Source organism: Nelusetta ayraudi, unplaced genomic scaffold (genome assembly GCF_046127955.1).
Source record: "Nelusetta ayraudi isolate G7.1 ecotype Tasmania unplaced genomic scaffold, CSIRO-AGI_Nayr_v1 ptg000048l, whole genome shotgun sequence".
Lineage (NCBI taxonomy): Eukaryota > Metazoa > Chordata > Actinopteri > Tetraodontiformes > Monacanthidae > Nelusetta > Nelusetta ayraudi.
The window spans coordinates 17,347,810-17,365,212 of NW_027466098.1; the positions used below are offsets into that span (position 1 = coordinate 17,347,810).

General features: G+C 50.2%; 1 protein-coding gene across 6 annotated transcripts in view; it reads right to left on the reverse strand.

The window, feature by feature from the left end:
- The window catches only part of LOC142895598 (rho guanine nucleotide exchange factor TIAM1-like), a 42,029-nt gene that overhangs the window by 21,226 nt on the left and 3,400 nt on the right, over positions 1 to 17,403 (reverse strand). Inside the window, exons 1-3 of one of the 6 annotated variants that reach the window (XM_076036785.1) lie at positions 12,004 to 12,227; positions 1,565 to 1,647; positions 527 to 1,464 (exon numbers count right to left, since the gene is read on the reverse strand). In XM_076036785.1, coding sequence (XP_075892900.1) covers positions 527 to 1,453 — 927 coding nt within the window. In that variant the 5' untranslated portion in view covers positions 1,454 to 1,464; positions 1,565 to 1,647; positions 12,004 to 12,227. Of the gene's footprint in view, positions 1 to 526; positions 1,465 to 1,564; positions 1,648 to 2,378; positions 2,482 to 8,866; positions 9,005 to 11,021; positions 11,162 to 12,003; positions 12,228 to 17,403 lie in introns of those variants that run through there. The other 5 variants (XM_076036780.1, XM_076036784.1, XM_076036782.1 and 2 more) reach the window with 5 other exon arrangements.

The window sequence follows — 17,403 nt, forward strand, 5'->3', positions numbered from 1 at the left end:
GGAAAAAAAAAAAACTCTACATTTAGCCCCCTGTTTACAGCCTGCTGTAGAAACACTTGGTTCAAGCTCTCAGCTAAAACTGGTGCTCTGTTGGACCTTCAGCATGTTTGAAATGGAAGGTAGCGTTAGATTAGCAGCCTGGGAGAGAGGCCCCTCTGTGACATCACAAAGGGCTGCTTCTTAAACTCCATATTCAGGGTTCCTACTCATTTTCACTGACAAAATGCCCGAACTTTGACATGACTTTTCCGTGACCTTGAATGACCTCGAGACATGACATGGGGGGCAGCGCATAAACCAATTCTGCCAGTTGTCAACGGGCTCGGTCAAAGAATGTTGCAAAATCAATAAAAGTTTTGGAAAAACTTTCAGCGATTTAACAAAATTCCAGACATTAAAGAAATGGCATTGGCAAATTTCATGCCTTTTCCGGGTTTTCCACCACCGTGGGGACCCTGCATATTCATGCATGCACTCTCTGTCAGGCTCAATGGGCTTCTTTCTTCATTTCTAATCTGCGTCTCACCTGTGTGGTCTGTGCCCGCCGCCCCTGCATGCTGGCGCACAGGGCGGCCTGGTGGCTGCCGAGGCCTTCCGACAGGCAGTGGGAGCGCCTGCAGGGGAGGGTGTAGGCTCCGTAGTTGCCTCCGCCGCAGCCGCCGCCGTCATCCTCGGACGGGGAGGAGAGCATCTTGCCGTCCTCTGCTCCCTCTCGGCCGCCGCCGCCGCCGCCGCCGCCGCCGCCGCCGCCGCCGTGCCACTTGGCGTAGCGCCGGCCGTCCTCCTTCCTGCTGTACAGCGCGTCCAGCGAGTTCACCCTGTCGGCCGAGTCGGCCGGGCTGGACTGCAGGCGGCCCTTGCGGTCGGCGAAGTCGCCCTCGTTGGCCGCGTCCACGATCTCCTCCGTGCTGGTCAGGTGCTCCTGGCTGAGGTCCGACATGGAGAACTCCAGGCTGTCGTCCCGCCAGGTGTCGGCCGACTTGGACCTCTTCTTCTTGAAGGCCACCGTCTCCTTGGAGCCGTCCTGGCTCTGCTGCAGCAGCGTCACCTCGCCCGCGTACAAGTCCTCGTCCTGAGCCTCCTCGGCCGTCAGGCCCGGCAGGGTGATGTGCACGCCGGCGGGATTGGCCAGGTCCACGTGGAAGGACATGGGCCGCAGGTTCATGGCCACGCGGTCCACCCAGATGGGGCTGCCGAAGTCCGGCAGCGCGTTGGTCTCGTTGAAGGGCTCCAGGCCGTTGTCGGCCAGCGACTGCGGGATGCTAGGAGTGCTGCTGGAGCGCGTGCTCGTCTCCGAGTTCCTGTGCTCCATCTTGCCCGACGAGGCGTGCCGGTAGCGCCTGGACTGCTTGCTGGAGATGCGCAGCGATCGGGACATGTGCTTTCGCGACAGGTAGCCGCGCTCCGTGTCGTAGAGGGCATGGTCCCCGCTGTGGCTCTCCACATTTCCCATGATTCAGAGGGCTGAAGAGGAACAAAAGAAAAGGATTTTAAAAATCTGAAAGGTAAAAAAAAAAACTCTACAAATTTAACATTAAATGATCAAACATGATTCAAATTTTACCTTTGAGAACGGAATTATTTTCTAGGCATTGCGATTGAGGCTGAAAGTGTCTTTCCTCGGCCGCTGGTACGATTCACAGTGCCCTGAAAAACATGAGACATCGTTCAAATACATGGGACTTTATAGTCCGTGCGCAATGACAACGAAGCGATGGATCATGATGTCCTTTGGCTTTAATGGGAAAATTGAATTGCGATGATTCCTTTAATCTCATTTTAATTTTGTAATTTTCCCTCAAAGGAACCCTCCGCCCCTCTGTTAAGCGCTACTTGGGACTTTTGTAGAAGATGTAAAAAGTCTTATGTAACATTAGTAAGGAGAAAATACTCTAGAGGAGCCACCGACACCCAGTCTGGTTGTTTCTGCAGAGAAAAAGACACTTTGGATCGAGCCATGAGTCTGACAGAGGAAGTCGACTCCTTTCAGAACACACGAGGGAAAAGTGGAATGAGCGTCGTGACAACAGCAAACTAAAGACACCACTGGCTGGGAAAGATGGGCTCCGTCTATCTGCTGGCCTCCAGGCTGCCGGACGCTCTGCTCCGAGAAGCTCCTCCTCCACCCGAGGGAGCGTCTCCAGATGGGGCGGCAGATTAAGTCGTCAGCGGCGCACGCGAGCGAGCGGCCCTCTTCTTTTAGGGATGCCCCCGTTTCTGGTCACGGCGGCGGTGGTGGTGGTGGTTGTGCACTCATGTGTTCGCTGACACAGATGAGTGGGAGCCCAACCTCCTGCTGCACGCACTCGGCCTGCCTGTGAGGACGAGCGTTACGTAAAAAGAAAAACAAAAAAAACAAAAAAACTGGAGCTGCTGACCCCGTTTCTCTGCCGCGCCTTTTCTCCCAACACGCAGTTTCCCCTCCTCGTCTTCGTGCTGCGATAACCCCAGCAGCCTTCAGCCTGTCCGCAGCGTGATTGGTCACGCGCGCTCACTCGAGTTGTTTCTTTGGGCAGAATCAAGAGGAAACGCATAGAGGGCGAGAACTTTGAAAATACCACCGCGCTTTCATCCCAGAACGGGACATTAAAGAAAGTCGGACAAATATTGACGCACATGTAAACACCGCAGGCCATCATTCCGGCCTTTATTTATTTTTTTTATTTTTTTTATAGAAGCACCCGGTGGCTTTTATGCTTCCATTTATTTGTACTGTGACGGTCCAACGGCTAAAGTGACCTCATCTTCAGTGGATACAATTATAATGAGGACAGCGAGCTTCCGCTCTGATAGTAAAGCACTCCCAAGGCTACACATAAATGAAACAGCACAGATCCCACTGGCCTTTGTCACAGTCTGAGGTCTACACAAGAGGATTAGGGCCACAAGAAGAGAAAGAAATATTATAAATATTTTAAGTTTTCAGTTCGAGTTTCAAGTTGAAATTTCGTGAATAAAGTCAACATAAAAAGGACAAAACTTTGTGACTAAAGTGGGAATTCCGTGAGTAAAGTCGCCGTTAAAAAAAAAAGTGGAAATTGGCGAGTAGACTGGCTGGATGGTGGATTAACGCAGTTTTTAGTTACCCAGTTAAAGGTAAACTGCTGAAAACAGGAGTATCCCGCAAAGTTCACCCACAGTAATTAGGAAACTGGCGACAACGGAAGCACTCCACTCGACTTGCGCGCAGAGGCTTTTGACTTTATTCTCGACACGTCGACATAAATTGCAAAATTTCAATTTTATTTCACGAAATTCTGTCTTTATGTCAACTTTATTCTCGAAACGTCAACTTTAATCTCAAAATTTCAAATCAAATTGGAAACTTGAAAAAAAAATCTTAATCTTAATTTTTTTTTTCTCTTTTTGTGGCAATAATCCTCTTCCTTCGAGGTCCCCATTTTTTTTTTTGCTGGTCGCTAAAAAACAACATTGTTTCTCTGCTGGACCTCCCTGCTGTAAGGGGCTGTGATTCGTAGATAATTTGGTTTCCGCCCAGCCACTTTAATTAAAGTGATCCAAGCAGCAGTGTCCAGTCTTGGCAGACGATTATCACTCGCTCTGGACATAATCGTGCATGACAAGCTCCCCCCTAACGAAAACTGGTCAAAAACAAAATAAACTGATGAAAAACAACCCTGACACTAACGTGTCTTCCACCTCGACTGAGCAACAAAAGCGCAGTAATCAAAATGATAAATGGGTGAACGCGGCGGTCGGTTCGGGGTTACAGTAAGCGCATGTTTTATGTGGCGTCAAACTCCATTTGGCGGCAAATTCTTGGAAAAATAAATCTCTGTTAAAGCTCCAATTTCACTGACGTCACCGGACAATCAAGCCAAATCCGCAGCCACAATTACAGGCTGCACACCGACATGGGCCAAAGATTTGAATCTTGAACGCACAAAGCTTAATTTTCTTCCTTTGATCGAGTCATCGAATCACTTCTCTGCTCAGAATAGGACGGAACTTTAATCTCGTTCTTGCAGGCGTGTCCGTGATACAAGCAGGGACTTCACTCCCGACTTCTGCACAATCAGAAGAATCAAAACCAGTTTTGGCTGCAAAGGTTTTGACCTTTGATAACAAGGTGATACGACGCTGATCCAGGAATACAACAAAAAGCCACGTCAGCTCTGTTGTATTGGAGCGTAAAAACCTTTTTGTGCATCAAAGCCACCAGAATATCAGAATACAGGATTAAAATAGCCTCACTTCTCCACCACCGTATTTTTTTTTTTTTTTTGCACCGAAAGGCTGCTTGTGCACAAAATCCATCATGGACTCTTTACTAATGCATGACAAAGACGGGTCAGGTGTAGATGTTCTGCAGCAGCAAATCCCAGCAAATCCAGCCAGCAGGTTCCCCCAGAAACCCTCAGAGACAAAAAAAAAAAAAAAACGCTGCTTTGGATGTCCAGCAATCACTTCAGCTACAAAACCCAGAGAAACAAAGGAGATTATCGGCAATATGACGCAGTCAGTGAATCACTTTTAACAGCCGAGCCAAGAGCACAAGACCGCTAAACACTCAGAGGATCCATTCATTATCGGCTCCGTAATGACATAAATAAGCACACCATGTTCCAGGCCTGCACCAGTCGCAGGAAGCCCCAGTTGCGCTGTGGCTCCAGATGAGCAGCGCAGTGGCTCCGGGGCTTCCAGCGCAGCGTCGGAAAGAACTTTGCAACGTCAGTGCAGGAGGAGAAACGGGCTGCGTTTTAAAGGAACAGCTTCCATTGGCTTGTTGAAGAATAAAAAAAGGCATTTTCTCATTTATCTTCGCATTGAAAAAAACATTGGTACAAACAGACTAAATGAATACACACAGATGGAACATCATAAAGTGTAATAGACCTGAAAGATGAATAGATGCTTTAACAGATATTTTTCCATCTTCTGGTGCCAAATTGACTCGAAAACTGTCAAAAGTGTCCGGTTTGGAACAGAAAAAATCAAAACCTTCCTAGAGTCTTTTTTTTTTTTTTATTCCCCACATGTGCAGCGGGATCCTGTCAGCTCCCGAGGCTCGTGTGACAGGTAGATTTAGGACCTTTCCGACATCAGAGACCACTTTTAAAGAGCCCGGCTTATATTCAACAAAATATTTGGGCTTGTTTGAACTGGAACTGGTGGAGAGAAACAGTTTCAACCCCCACCCACCCCATTCCCACCTGCAACATCAACCTCTCCCGCTAAAAGGACTGACATGTCAACTGACATTTTTGAAGAGCCAATGAAAGTTTTCGCCCCGCGGGCCAAAGAGGGGACGCAAACAAGGCAAAATAAAGCCGGCGGCACCGTCACACGGCGCAACACAACCGCACAGCGCGTCAACCAAAAAAAAAAAAAAAAAGAAATCACGCGCACAACACACGCTGCACGCAATCCACTTTTGCTCCGGATCTTGGGAAAAACAACACAGCTGCCGTTTGACCCTCGAGTGTTGTGCGCTGACAGGCAAGAATGCAGCGGCTGCCGGCTCCGACGACAAGCCCTGTAATCTGAACGGTCCATTCACCGCAGATAATAACACAGGTAAGGGTTTGTGTGCGCTTGGAGTGGCGGCGACGGGTTCACTCGCGCACTCCATTCCGAGGGCTCGCGCACCCCACCGCCCCCGACGCTGACGTACGGTCATATGGCGCGGCGCAAACAGAAGCGGCAAACACAATTCTTCCGCCCTCATGACTCACTCCCTCCCCTCGGCCGCGCCGCGCTGTATTTTAAGATTTTTATTGCGCCCGAGGGGAAACTGTGTGCGGGCGAAACGCCATGCATCTTCCTTTTTTATACGTTTCATCTGTCCAAACCAGAGCGGCGTTAAAAACTGCGAGGAGGAAACAAAGAGCCCACTGAAGGCTCCTCACAAAGGCCACAAGCCTGGAAAAGAAGCAGCAGCCGCTGAGGGGCTCCTCAGCAGCGCGTGTGGCCGTTTCAGCTGGATACCATATCGGGATAGAAGCCCATCCTCTTAAAAGCTGTACAGAACAGAGCAGCAAAAAGGAAGACATTGATCTAAAAGCCTAATGAGGCACAAGAGGACAACAGCAGCAACACGAAGCCACGCTAAACAGCTATTTTTATTAGCCGCGGAATCGATTTCGCGCCTCGGAGGGCGGAGGCAAACGCTGGCGCTGCGGGTGACCCCGCCCGACCTCCACTGGGCCCGGGCGGCAGGGGGAGGGGGCTCAGGTGGCGTCGGTACAAAAGGGGGACCAGTTAAAGCAGAAGAGGAAGTGGATGCCGGCGCTGGCCGGCGGCGGAGATGGAGAGCAGGAGAAAATCAGGCTGCAACCTGCATCCATGATTAACACTCTTCAACATGTGTCTGTGTGAGGAGACGAAGCGTTCAACCATCCATCCGCTGTTTATCATCCTTTAACAATAGCCACGTTTTCCTCTCACTTTACGACGTATCACGTGTGCGCAGTGTACACACATTCATCCATCCAAATGTTCCACTGGTGTTTGTGGGAGAAATAGATTAGGAATTTTCCATGGATTTTCTCTCACCCTTTTAACATCTGCCATCTCTTTCACGCGACGGAGGGAAAGAGGAGGAGAGTGAGAATGACGTGGATGCTGCGGTAGTGTTTAATTTAGAGGCGGCAAGAAGAAGTAACGGCACTGAAGGGTTTTCTCCGAGTACAACCAGTTTGTATTTTCCCCAGTCAGGCCTGTTTGTTTAGTTAAACATGTACCTCATTACACCACTAGGAGGCCTCAAAGTGTCGCGAACGTGGCTAAATTAGCTTAATAGATCCAACTGATCCATTTGAAAGACAGGAGGTAATGATCTAAATGATAACTCCTTTCTCCGAACACTTCCTGCGGGCTCTCTACCACACGGACAGAGAAAGATTTGGTGTATTGTGAGGGGGGAAAGGTGGATATTAAACATCCAGTATGAGTAATGAGAAATGAAGTGCAAATAAACCTCCGGGCTGATAGCGCAGGCCGTCCCTGGGCGGCAGCTGGTGTTGTTTGGCCTGGTGGCACCTTTGTCCCTGCAAGTGTTTTCTCTGGGGCACCACTGTGTGCAGAGGTCACCGCCGCCGCTGCCGCTTGAGCTCTGCGGGGGCTTCGGTCAGCAGATGCTGCACAGTGCGCTCAGCCGTCGGCACAAAGTGGGGGTTAAAGAGCGGATTAATATCGTCACGTTGGTTCAAATGTTGAAGTTTTATTTCTCAACACTGGACGACTTTTTTAAGTAACGGCTTACCCCAAAAAACTAAACAAATCGTGCTGCATTGGGATGCAAGATTCTGCCAAGTCATTCTGTTCTAATGGGACTTTCCTGCTGCCCGCAATCAGCTCTTCCAGAGGGTCGGAACCGAGGTGTTAGCGGGCCACATCCTGCTGGCAGCTCTTTAGGTGCACATTTACAGCCTTTGAAGTCCTCGCACCTCAGTTAATTGTGGGTAACAGCTAAGACAAAAGGGCTGGTTACGGGCTGCGGTCAAAGGGAATTCATCGCGCCGCAGCAGTGCGGGGGGAGGGGCGGTTTGGTTCTATCATTTGTAACCTCAAATTACAGCAGGGTTTAATCTGAAGTCAGTCCTCTGCCAACAGAAACTCGGGTGAAATCTTCGGGTTTTAACAAACAAGCCGATGCATGCAAAGACGTCATTTTGCCTTCAACTACTTTCTGAAATTCTACAGAGCAAAGTCATTGTGACGGACGGCCGCTCAGAAGTTACATTTCCATCATTTTTCCACATTTCCCCGCATTTAAACAGCAGCCGGGCCGTGTTAATTACACAAGACACTGACAAAGCAACAATGGCACAGTTTCTCACTCACTCTCTCTCTCTCGCTCTCTCACATCCTCAGTCACAGTCGCTTTGAGACCCGTTATTGTGCTGCGAGAAATGTGAAAACCTCAGATCTACATTCATTAACTCTCCCTAAGAGGTTATATTCTCAGTGCTGTCCGTCTCTCAGAGGGGAGTGAGCGACAACAATTTTCTCCAGTCTCTTTTATTTTTTTTTATTATGAAACTCTTTTTCTTCTTTTATCTGATTTGAACGCAGCCAAAAGAGAATTTTGGTTTTCTCTCTCATCTTTCGGCTCAATAACCGCTCGGGATTTCAAGATCAATACATAAGAAGGGGGGGGGGCATATTGAGGCAGGAAACTTAAATGGGAAAAAATGTTAGCGAACTTTCGCTGGCACGACTCCCAAAGCACTTTTTTTTTTTTATCGAGATCGTTTTTCGAAAATGTGGGTTTAAAAAAAACAACAAAAAAAAACCTGTCTCGATGTAAACAGCCTCTAAATATCTCCGCCGTTATCAGCGGGGACATTCATGAGCTGACCTTCTTGTGGCCCGTGACTGTCACCATCAGTGAAAAGGTCTCCCCTGGCTACACAGAGCGTTAACACTTGTCTCCTTCAGATGTCCAACATTCCAGACTTTTACAATTTGCTCCTGCATGCACACACACTCTCTCTCTGACACACACACATACGCCGCTGCACCAGCTGCAGAGGCGCTTGACGGCTTTATGGTAACAGATCCGTGATGAATGGCCGCGATGCTGAGACAAACAGGTTAGCAAAACAGAGGGTACTGTTACAGAGCATATTTGAGCGCGCAGTTGGGAATATTATCCAGCGAGTGGCTGGTGAAGGATGATTTACATGAGAAACAGCTGTTGACTGAGGTGCAACACTGAGAAGACAGCTTTTTTTTTTTTTTTTTTAAATGGGGGTTTAAGTACAATCACTTTGAAGTCGCCTCAACTTTACTTTTCTTCAGTTCTGTAGTGTCGGTATTCTGTTTTGTTTTTTTTGTGTAGAAAGAGAAGAACAAAAACTGGTTGCTAAGCAAACAAGCAACTAGTGGGAGTGGGACGCACCTCTCTGGAAGCGCAGCGGTTGTAGCCATGTGAACACACGACTCATCCAACTTCGGGAGGTTTCTGGGAGGAGTTCACGTCAGCAGGGAGACGAGCCCACAGCGTAAACTAAGAAGGATGTTATGAGGAATCTAACCCCTGGTCTGAATAGAGGATAATAGCATAGAATACAATGTGTTTGTGTATAAAGTAGAACAAAGGTGCAGCTCCTGAGGCGCCAAACACAAAATAATAATCAAAATAAAATACATTACATTGCTGACGGAATTTAATGTAATTATGGTTTTGGCATGAAAACAGTTTAATCGTCTCTTAGTTCTCTGTTGGCTCTCAAAGCCTGTTGTGGCCTGTTGCTTCAAGTCCAGAATTCTAGCGCATCAGCTGGTTTGTATTCAGGGGACGGCAATACAACAAAACACAGGGACAGCCTGGGGCGGCAGCGGATGCCCACACGCACCAGGAGCCAACCCACTGCTGGGCGAGCATTCACCTACACGTCCCAGTGTGGCGGCTGACTTGTCTTTTTTTTGCCTAAAAGCCCTTTTATTGGCAGCACAATGAAACACAGCGCCGTGCTGCTGTCCTGCACTTCTAAATCTGGTCAACTCTGGATTTCTCTTCCCGGCAGTGGCCACCGTTTGCTTTCGGGTCAGCGAGCAGGAAGGCTGAGCGCGGCGACAGTTGCGTTTTAAGTGCAGGTACCCGTTGAAACTCTGCTCCAACTGCAGATCAGGCTCGATGTCTTAGGCCCGGTTAACCCAGCGATGGGGATGCGTTTAAAAGTCGGTCCAAGCCGAGCAGCAGGACGGGAGTTGAATTATCCGGACTGCTGAACCGAAAGTGAATTTGCCTGCATTCCTGGGGACATTTCTCATCACTTGATCAGCGACGCCAATCCTCTGTTTACACCAACTGAGGAGATTCTATCTGCATTGTTTCGACAGACGGAGAGCCCCGACAGCGTCGACTTATCCAGTAGCGCCACCTCAACCATAAACAGCCCTGGAGCTGCCGGCTCCCCCCGGTGCATTGTGCACCGAGGCAGAGACGAGGTGCGTCCTGACACACATGGCTACACAAAAGCTGAGGAGAAAATGTGTCTCCTTCCTCCAAGTGGTCCCAGGAGCAGAACAAGCTCCTTTTATTGCGCCGTGATAAAACGCCGCCGAGGAAGTCGTCTTTCACCCGCTTCCACTACATCCGTAAACTTTGAATTCCTAATGAGCAAAAAGCTTAAAATACTTCACCGTCACTGGCAGGTTTAGGAGCGTGCAACATATTTTAAACCGCTGATAGAGGAGTTGCCAGTTATTGTAAGGAGGCAGCTGAGAGGAGAAAGAGGAAGGAGGAGGAGAAGAAGAAGAAGACATTCTTGTGTCTCTTGTCCACTCTTGTGGACAAAATAAAACATTCCCTGACTGAGAGCTCAAACATGTCGAGTTAAAAGGAATCAGCTGGGGGCTCCGGCTCAGGCAGGTCCAGATGGATGTCTGCAGTGGGGGAATGTGTATTCGAAAAGGAAACAAACTTACAGGAGCCTCAAGGAAAACAAACAGGGATGATCTGGTTTTAGAACTCGGCGTCTTTGCTTGAGGTGGCTCTGCTGCTGAAATGAAGTTAAAGCTCTTTGGGTGTATAAATAACTGCGGCAGAACGTGAGCAAACGTGCCACAGGTGAACATCCGGGCTTCTGAAAAGGTGGAACAAAATGCCGAAATTCAGGGGGGGGGGGCTGAATGAAGGAGCGGTCACGCTGGAGGAGCGAGGGCATTAAGATGAGTCGGTGGAAAACAGGTGGAATCTCATAAGAACTGCGCACAATGAGACCTTTGTCCCGCTGAACGGCAATCAAGCATGTTCCAGGTGATCGTCAGGGCACCCAATAAGCAAATTATAGTTGAGTACACTGATGAGCCGCGAGAAACGTGTTCAGGGAGCTGAACGAGCTGTTAAATGCAGCTCTTATATGCAGATGAGTCAGTGGAAACTCACAAGAACATGTGCGCCTTTGGAAATCTGCAAAACCCCCCCCCCCCCCCTCCCCGCCGCTCTCCTGCACACAGGGCCTCCGTCACACAACACGCAAGATTTACAGCCCAACTTGTCGACAAATTCAGGAAGAAAAAAAAATAAACTGACTCCAGTTAGAACTTACAGGGCAAGTGGGTTTGTAGCGTTTGCCGTCCTTCGCGTCATTGCGATTTGCAAACCAATGAGGCAGCTCCCGACCCGCCGTCCCGCTAAGCCCCGGGGCGGCCAACGCATTTCCATAACTATGACAACACATGACCATTCCTCTCCCCTCTCCCCACCGCAGGAGCCACACACAGGGGCTGCCCCGACACAAAGCCCTGATTTTAAATGAACTCGCACATCATAAAGTCGTCTAACACCCCCACCCCCAGGTCCCACCTCCACCTCCACCCCCTCCAACCAAGCGCTCTGGGAATCCTCCCCCGCCCCTGACTTTGACCATCTCCTGCATTTGCAATTCATCATCTGGCTTCTTCTCAGCTTCTCAGCTCTGCCACTGTGGCCTTCTGCTTTGTCATTACAACGACACACACACACACACACACACACACACACACACACACACACACACACACACACACACACACACACACACAAGCACGCACGCAAGCGGGAACGCGCACACAGGCAAGTATTGTTTTGAGTCTGGCGGGCTTGAATGGAGAGAGAAACACAATGGCTGTCGGCAGGCAGAGGGAGCTGCGGCCCGAGCAGGAGCCCTACAGGTACAAACATGAGGTGGCGGCCCCACCCTGAGCGCCGGCTGGGAGGACCACAGGGTGTGATTACAGCAGGTCGGAGAAGCGCAGAGTCCCTCGGACGAGGAGAGCAAGAAGAGAAAGACGGCTATCCGTTTCACCTTTGGAATTACGTTCGAAAACCGTCCGGGCAAAGAACTTTAATTGCATTTGATTAATTCCACTGCACTCAAGTCGAGACTTGCAGGAGGCCACACACTGACTCAGCAGGTTGTTGCTGGTGCTGCTGCTGCTGCTGCTGTTGTTGTTTAGCACCACTTGTGCAAAGAGGCTGCAACTCACCATTTGTCTCCTCAAGCTACAAAAGGCGCAAGAAAAACACGCTGGAGCAAATGGAAAACCTACCTTATTCCCTCCAGAGTGGGGGTGGATGGGGGCGGGGGGGTCACATGGGTCTTTTTTCCCCCAGGGAAATCCAAGAAGTGGCGAAAAGGTGAAAATTCCCAGATTCCCCTCCACGAGAGAGAGAGAGAGGAGAGCGTGGACGCTCCTCCTGCAGCAGAGTGACTCCCACACGCACGGCAGGATGAGTTGAGGAACTGAGGCAGTCTGAGGGGAAGGGACTGGAACCCCCACCTTCTCCTGCTGACTCTTTCACACTCCCTCCCCTCCAGCTCCTTCACCTCCAACAGCCCGCAGGCCCCCTCCACCCTTCTTCTCACCCCCCCCCCCCCACTCCCACCACCAGACAATCCTACTCCCCAGCAGGAATGTGCGTTCCCCTCCCTCGCGTCGTCTGTAATTGCCCCTCCGCTCCTCTCCTGGAGAGGAATTATGTTTACGCCAAATTGCAGCCTTGTCGTCGCACCAGAACCGACGCCATCAACAACTGTCAAATCTCCAGGCCCGGCGCCTCGCGGTTCCATCAGCAGGGGAGCCGCCGACTTCGACTCCCATCTGCCTCCAGAGAAGAAAATAAACTCTGCTCTTCGACTCACCTCGCGGATCTGTGCACGAAAGGGGGGGGGATGCAGGGAAAATTGGACGACAAAAGTGATTGGAAGCGAAAGAATATTTCAATATTTTGAAAGCAGCCAGAGTGACGTCAAAAGTCAGCAGCGCCAGGATGTGATTAACAGCGCAACAATAATAAAAAAAAAAGATTGAAATTCAGGCGCGCCAGGGCACAGCCCCCCCCCCCTCAATCGCACCGCTTGTCGGTGCACATGGACCTGTGGAGCGAGGGAGGGATGGAGGCGAGACGTCTTGTTGTCATAGCACCGAAGCCAAGTCGTTTGGCTATCGCGTCAGCGGTGACGCCGACGCCGGAGTCATTTTGGGATGATGGGAGCAGCAGAGGGAGCCGGAGGAGGGAGGCAGCGGGAGCGAGGGCGCAGAACGCCGACATCCAGGAGCAGCGCTGCAGGTGAAGTGAAGGGAAAAAAATATGAAACAGAAAAAAAAAACAGGCTCCGAGGTTGGAGAGGCTGTGAACACGGTGGCAGCCACGGAGAAGAGGGCAAACAGACACTCAGCAGTGGAGGAGGGAGGGTGGGGGGGGGGGTGGGGGGGGGTGTTGCTGTGGAGGCTGGGAGGCGAAATTGCCGCGTCTAGACTCCGCGATGACCATAATAAAAAGCATTGGGCACCGCGCTCAGACAGACTTCCTCTTCAATGTGTCTTCATGCCGTGCCAAGGTTCTGACCCTGATATTAAACAGAACCTCCGGGGATGGGGCCCGGGGGTTGGTGGTGGTGGTGGTGGTGGTGGTGGTGAGGGGGGGTTCCAGACAGGAGTGTCTGGTATAATATAATATCGAATCTCCCGGCTCGGCTCGGCTCGGCCTCGGCAAATTGATCTCAGTGGCAAAAAGGATTCCTCTGATGTTTGGCTGCCAAGGTTCCTCCGAAATCCCCGCCAGCCTGTTTCCTCTAAGCAGGGGGGGGGGGGGGGGTGCAATTTGTTGGGACAGGAGCCTGCGAACAAAAAAGGGACTTGGAAGCGAGCGATAAAGAGTCTGGAAAACAGAACGTCAAGGGATTACGTTGACGAATCAAACATTTTCTTTTTTTTTTTTTTACAAAACACTCACGGGTTGTCGTCTGCTGACGTTCTGGTACAGCGGGCGCGTTTGTCGAGAGGAGTAAATAAATGCAAGTTTGAGTCACATGAGAGCTTATCTGATTGGCTCCTCTCGGACCAAAACAAACAAGGATGACGCAGCAGCAGCAGCAGCAGCAGCAGCAGCAGCACCGCCTTCACCACCACAATAAGCGCATCTGCTGGTGAGAACCACAGGCATCCTACAAATGCGCCGGCCGCTCAGCTGAAATGCAGCCGTGGGGGCCGGCGAAGAGGCGGCGGCGGCGGCAGCGGTGGCGCCGTCGGTCACAGCGGCTGATTAAATCGGACTCCCAGCCCACTGACGGACAGGCCATTCGATAGCGCTGCTGCGGTCTGGCAGGTGAGAACACGGCGACGGACCCGCAGCAAACACTTTGGACTGCTGATGTTGTCGGCGTGTCACGACCGAGCGCAATCACTGCCAATCACCTCACGGCTGCGGTGACGGAGGCGGCGGATGGGAGACGCGGGAGCCCTCCGTTCCTCTGGGGACACACAGAGCTTATTTACCATGGATGTATTATCAGGACGGCGGTCCGGTGGCCACTCGAGGTACTGCAGCAAAACAAAAATCCCATGGGCCCAAAAAGCATTTTTCCCATAGACCGCAATACAAAAACAAACGCCTTTAAAACAGCTGACAGGACGACTGTGACATAAAACACGATCCGTAGTAAATCTTTCTATTGTAGTTTTTCCATTATGGCCTTTTAGTCGTTTAAAAAAATGATAAAAGCCAGAAAATCAGCAGAAAAGAGTTCCCAGCGTGACGTCAAGATGTCGTAGGTGCTGCTGTGTCTCAACTCGTTCTGATTGGCCAAATAGATCATGTGAGTTACAGAGGCATGATGGGAAGTGACACTATTGCGCATGCTCTATATGGGCCCATTAATGCCAAAGTCAAAAACTTTTTAGGGTTGCATAGTTCAACCGCACGATAACGCAAAACGGCTAACCGGCCAATCGCACGGCAGCAACTGAAATGCGTTTTGGCACGCGGACGCGGTGAAGAGGTCCTGGGCATCGGAATGGGGAATAAAAAAGGAGGATTTAAGTGACTCCGAATGGGGAGTGTTGGTGCCAGACTGGCTGATCTGCTGGGATTTTCACAAAATCACAACCATCTCTCGGAATGAGAGGAAGGGAAAACGTCCAGTGGTTACCTAATAAAGTGGCCGGTTGTGTGACGGGGAAGTTTGTTGAATGTAATGCACGGCCGTCATCGAACCTCAATCAGGGCGAAGCTCCCGACGACTGACTCGTCGGCTCATCCGGCCCCAATTTCCCTCCGAAGCTGAAGTACTTCCTCGTCTCACACCAGTTCGACCCTCAATCAACATCCAGGAGACGATGATTCACCCAAGATGTGGATTCAATTGCGAGACTGCTCTTAATTCTCAGAACTGTATTTAAAAAAAGAGAGAAGGACTCCAACTCCGGGCTAAAAATACACACAGGATTCATCAATTTAAAGCATTTTTTCCCCAGTCCTGCTGGAAAACAACAGCTCGGGGGGGAACATTTGATGCGTCGAACAAGGACTGGAGTGTGTATCTTTTTCCAATCACTCCCCCCCCCCCAAAAGAAGGGAAAAAAATCCCATCTCCTTCGGTGTCCCTGCAAGGAAACAGATGATCTGTTGTTCTGCAGAAGAACGTCGTGTACCAGCTGATATCTAAAGCGAAAAATGCAAGTGTTATGCAAGACATGAAAGCAGCATGGCCCGGGCCTGTGTAGAGATCATTAGCAGAGGATCCAGCGGTCTCCTGCAGTGAGTTGCCTCTCAAGAGTCGACATCAAAGACTGGCGGTATATCATTTGGAATGCAGGCGGGGTGGAAAAGGCTGCAGTTGACTGATCTGGACGGAACGTACACACAGCATAGGTTTGCTCTCCAACAGAAGGAATTAACACAGGCCCGGCGAATATTAAAAGGCCCGGCGGTCTGCGCTCGACGTGCTGCTGCGAAGGGTCAACTCGCTAGCACACTGAGCCGCTCACGCAGAGCCGAGTCAACATATTATTTCCTGAGGAGTTTGAACGGTATGAAAAGGGACCTCGCGCCTCTGTACATATTAACTCACCGGACACAAGAAAACGGACCGCGTTGACTTCCAGGAAGAAAATCTGATTCCGTTTTGGCTGAACAGTGTTATAATTTGGACTGACATTTAACAACTGAAACAAGAGACAGCCAACTGACAAAATGGCCACACGCAAGGCGACTGATGGGATGATAGGAATAACTCACACCTGCAGATCCCAGGTCCTTTATATAATCATTGTTATGGCCTCATGTCAAACACACGTTTTGATTTTCTTTTAAGAATTAGACTGTTAGGCCCCCTGGTTACAGTCAGCCAAAAAAAAAACAAAAAAAACCTGTTGATAGCCTCCTGCTAAAAGTGTTGCGTCGTTGTATGTTATGTATGTTTGAAGGAAAGGAAAAGCAAGATAGCCAAAGGCACATCTGGGGGAGCCCTCTGTGACATCACACAGTAGGGGGCAAAACCCAGGCATGCAAAAGATGTAAACAGAGGGCTTGTGCCATTCATGCTGCGTTCAGACTGCCAGTCAAAATTGGATTCTTTTTTTTTTTGCCCATCCAGATTGAAACCGGACGGCTCTTTGTCGTCTGAACAGTCACAAATCACATGAAAGACGAATTTTGCAAGACTGATTGAAAGGACGTAGTTTCAAATCGCATTTGGTCCGGTGCGTCTCAGTCTGAACAGCTGGGGAGATGGCTCCCCTCAAGCCAAGCTCCAGGGCATGTATTGCAGCGAGTGCCACTGTTGCAATTATATGACGTCACACACTACACACGCTGGACGACGCCTCCGCTCCGACGTCGTTGCTACAGCAACCTGTCAAAGCGGTCAATAACGTGGCCCAGTCTGAACAGGGCCGGATCCCATTTGGACACTTGCTAAAAAGAGTGAGATTTGAGAAGGAACCTGATTTGGATCGCCTGCAGTCTGAACGCAGCCTTAAAACCCCCGAGATAATACTGCATTGAAAACCACGCTCACCTGACCACACTTCTCACAACATCTCCAGGCCTCCCCAGAGTGACTCCTGCTCTCAGCGCTTTAGCTCACTTGCAATGTATTATTCATCCGCTGGCCATGAGGGTCCATGAACCATGATGTGAGGCTGGAGATCATCAACATGTGCCTTCCTGACAGCAGGCCCGGTTCGTTCCTTCTCACAGCTGTGAAATAGGAGCAGCTTTGATGAGGCCTTTTAAAGCCTCGTATTCCGCCTTTGCAAGACCACATGACCAACGTCGGCAGAAAGTATAGAAGCATGACATACCATCCACTAGCCGGCACGCACGCATTCACACATACACACACACATGCACTGGCCTCTCACTTTGGATTACAAGTCTGCTGTCCCTGCAACAGAATCTTATTAGAAATCTCATGTATGAGGCTACCTCCAACCTCAAAGGGGGCTTTGAAGTTCCAGTCAATACTCCGAAGCGAGGTGGAAGGAGGCAGAGAGGGTGCACGCAATCTGCGGAAAAAGCTGCGATTGACTTGTTTTCCACTGCAGAATCCACATTGTGGGGCTTATCTGACTCGGAGAATCAACATCTTCATTGTGCTCAGAAGCCGAAAAGAAAAAGAAAACGTCAAAATCGACAAACTGCTCCGGAGCGGCCAACTGCTAAAA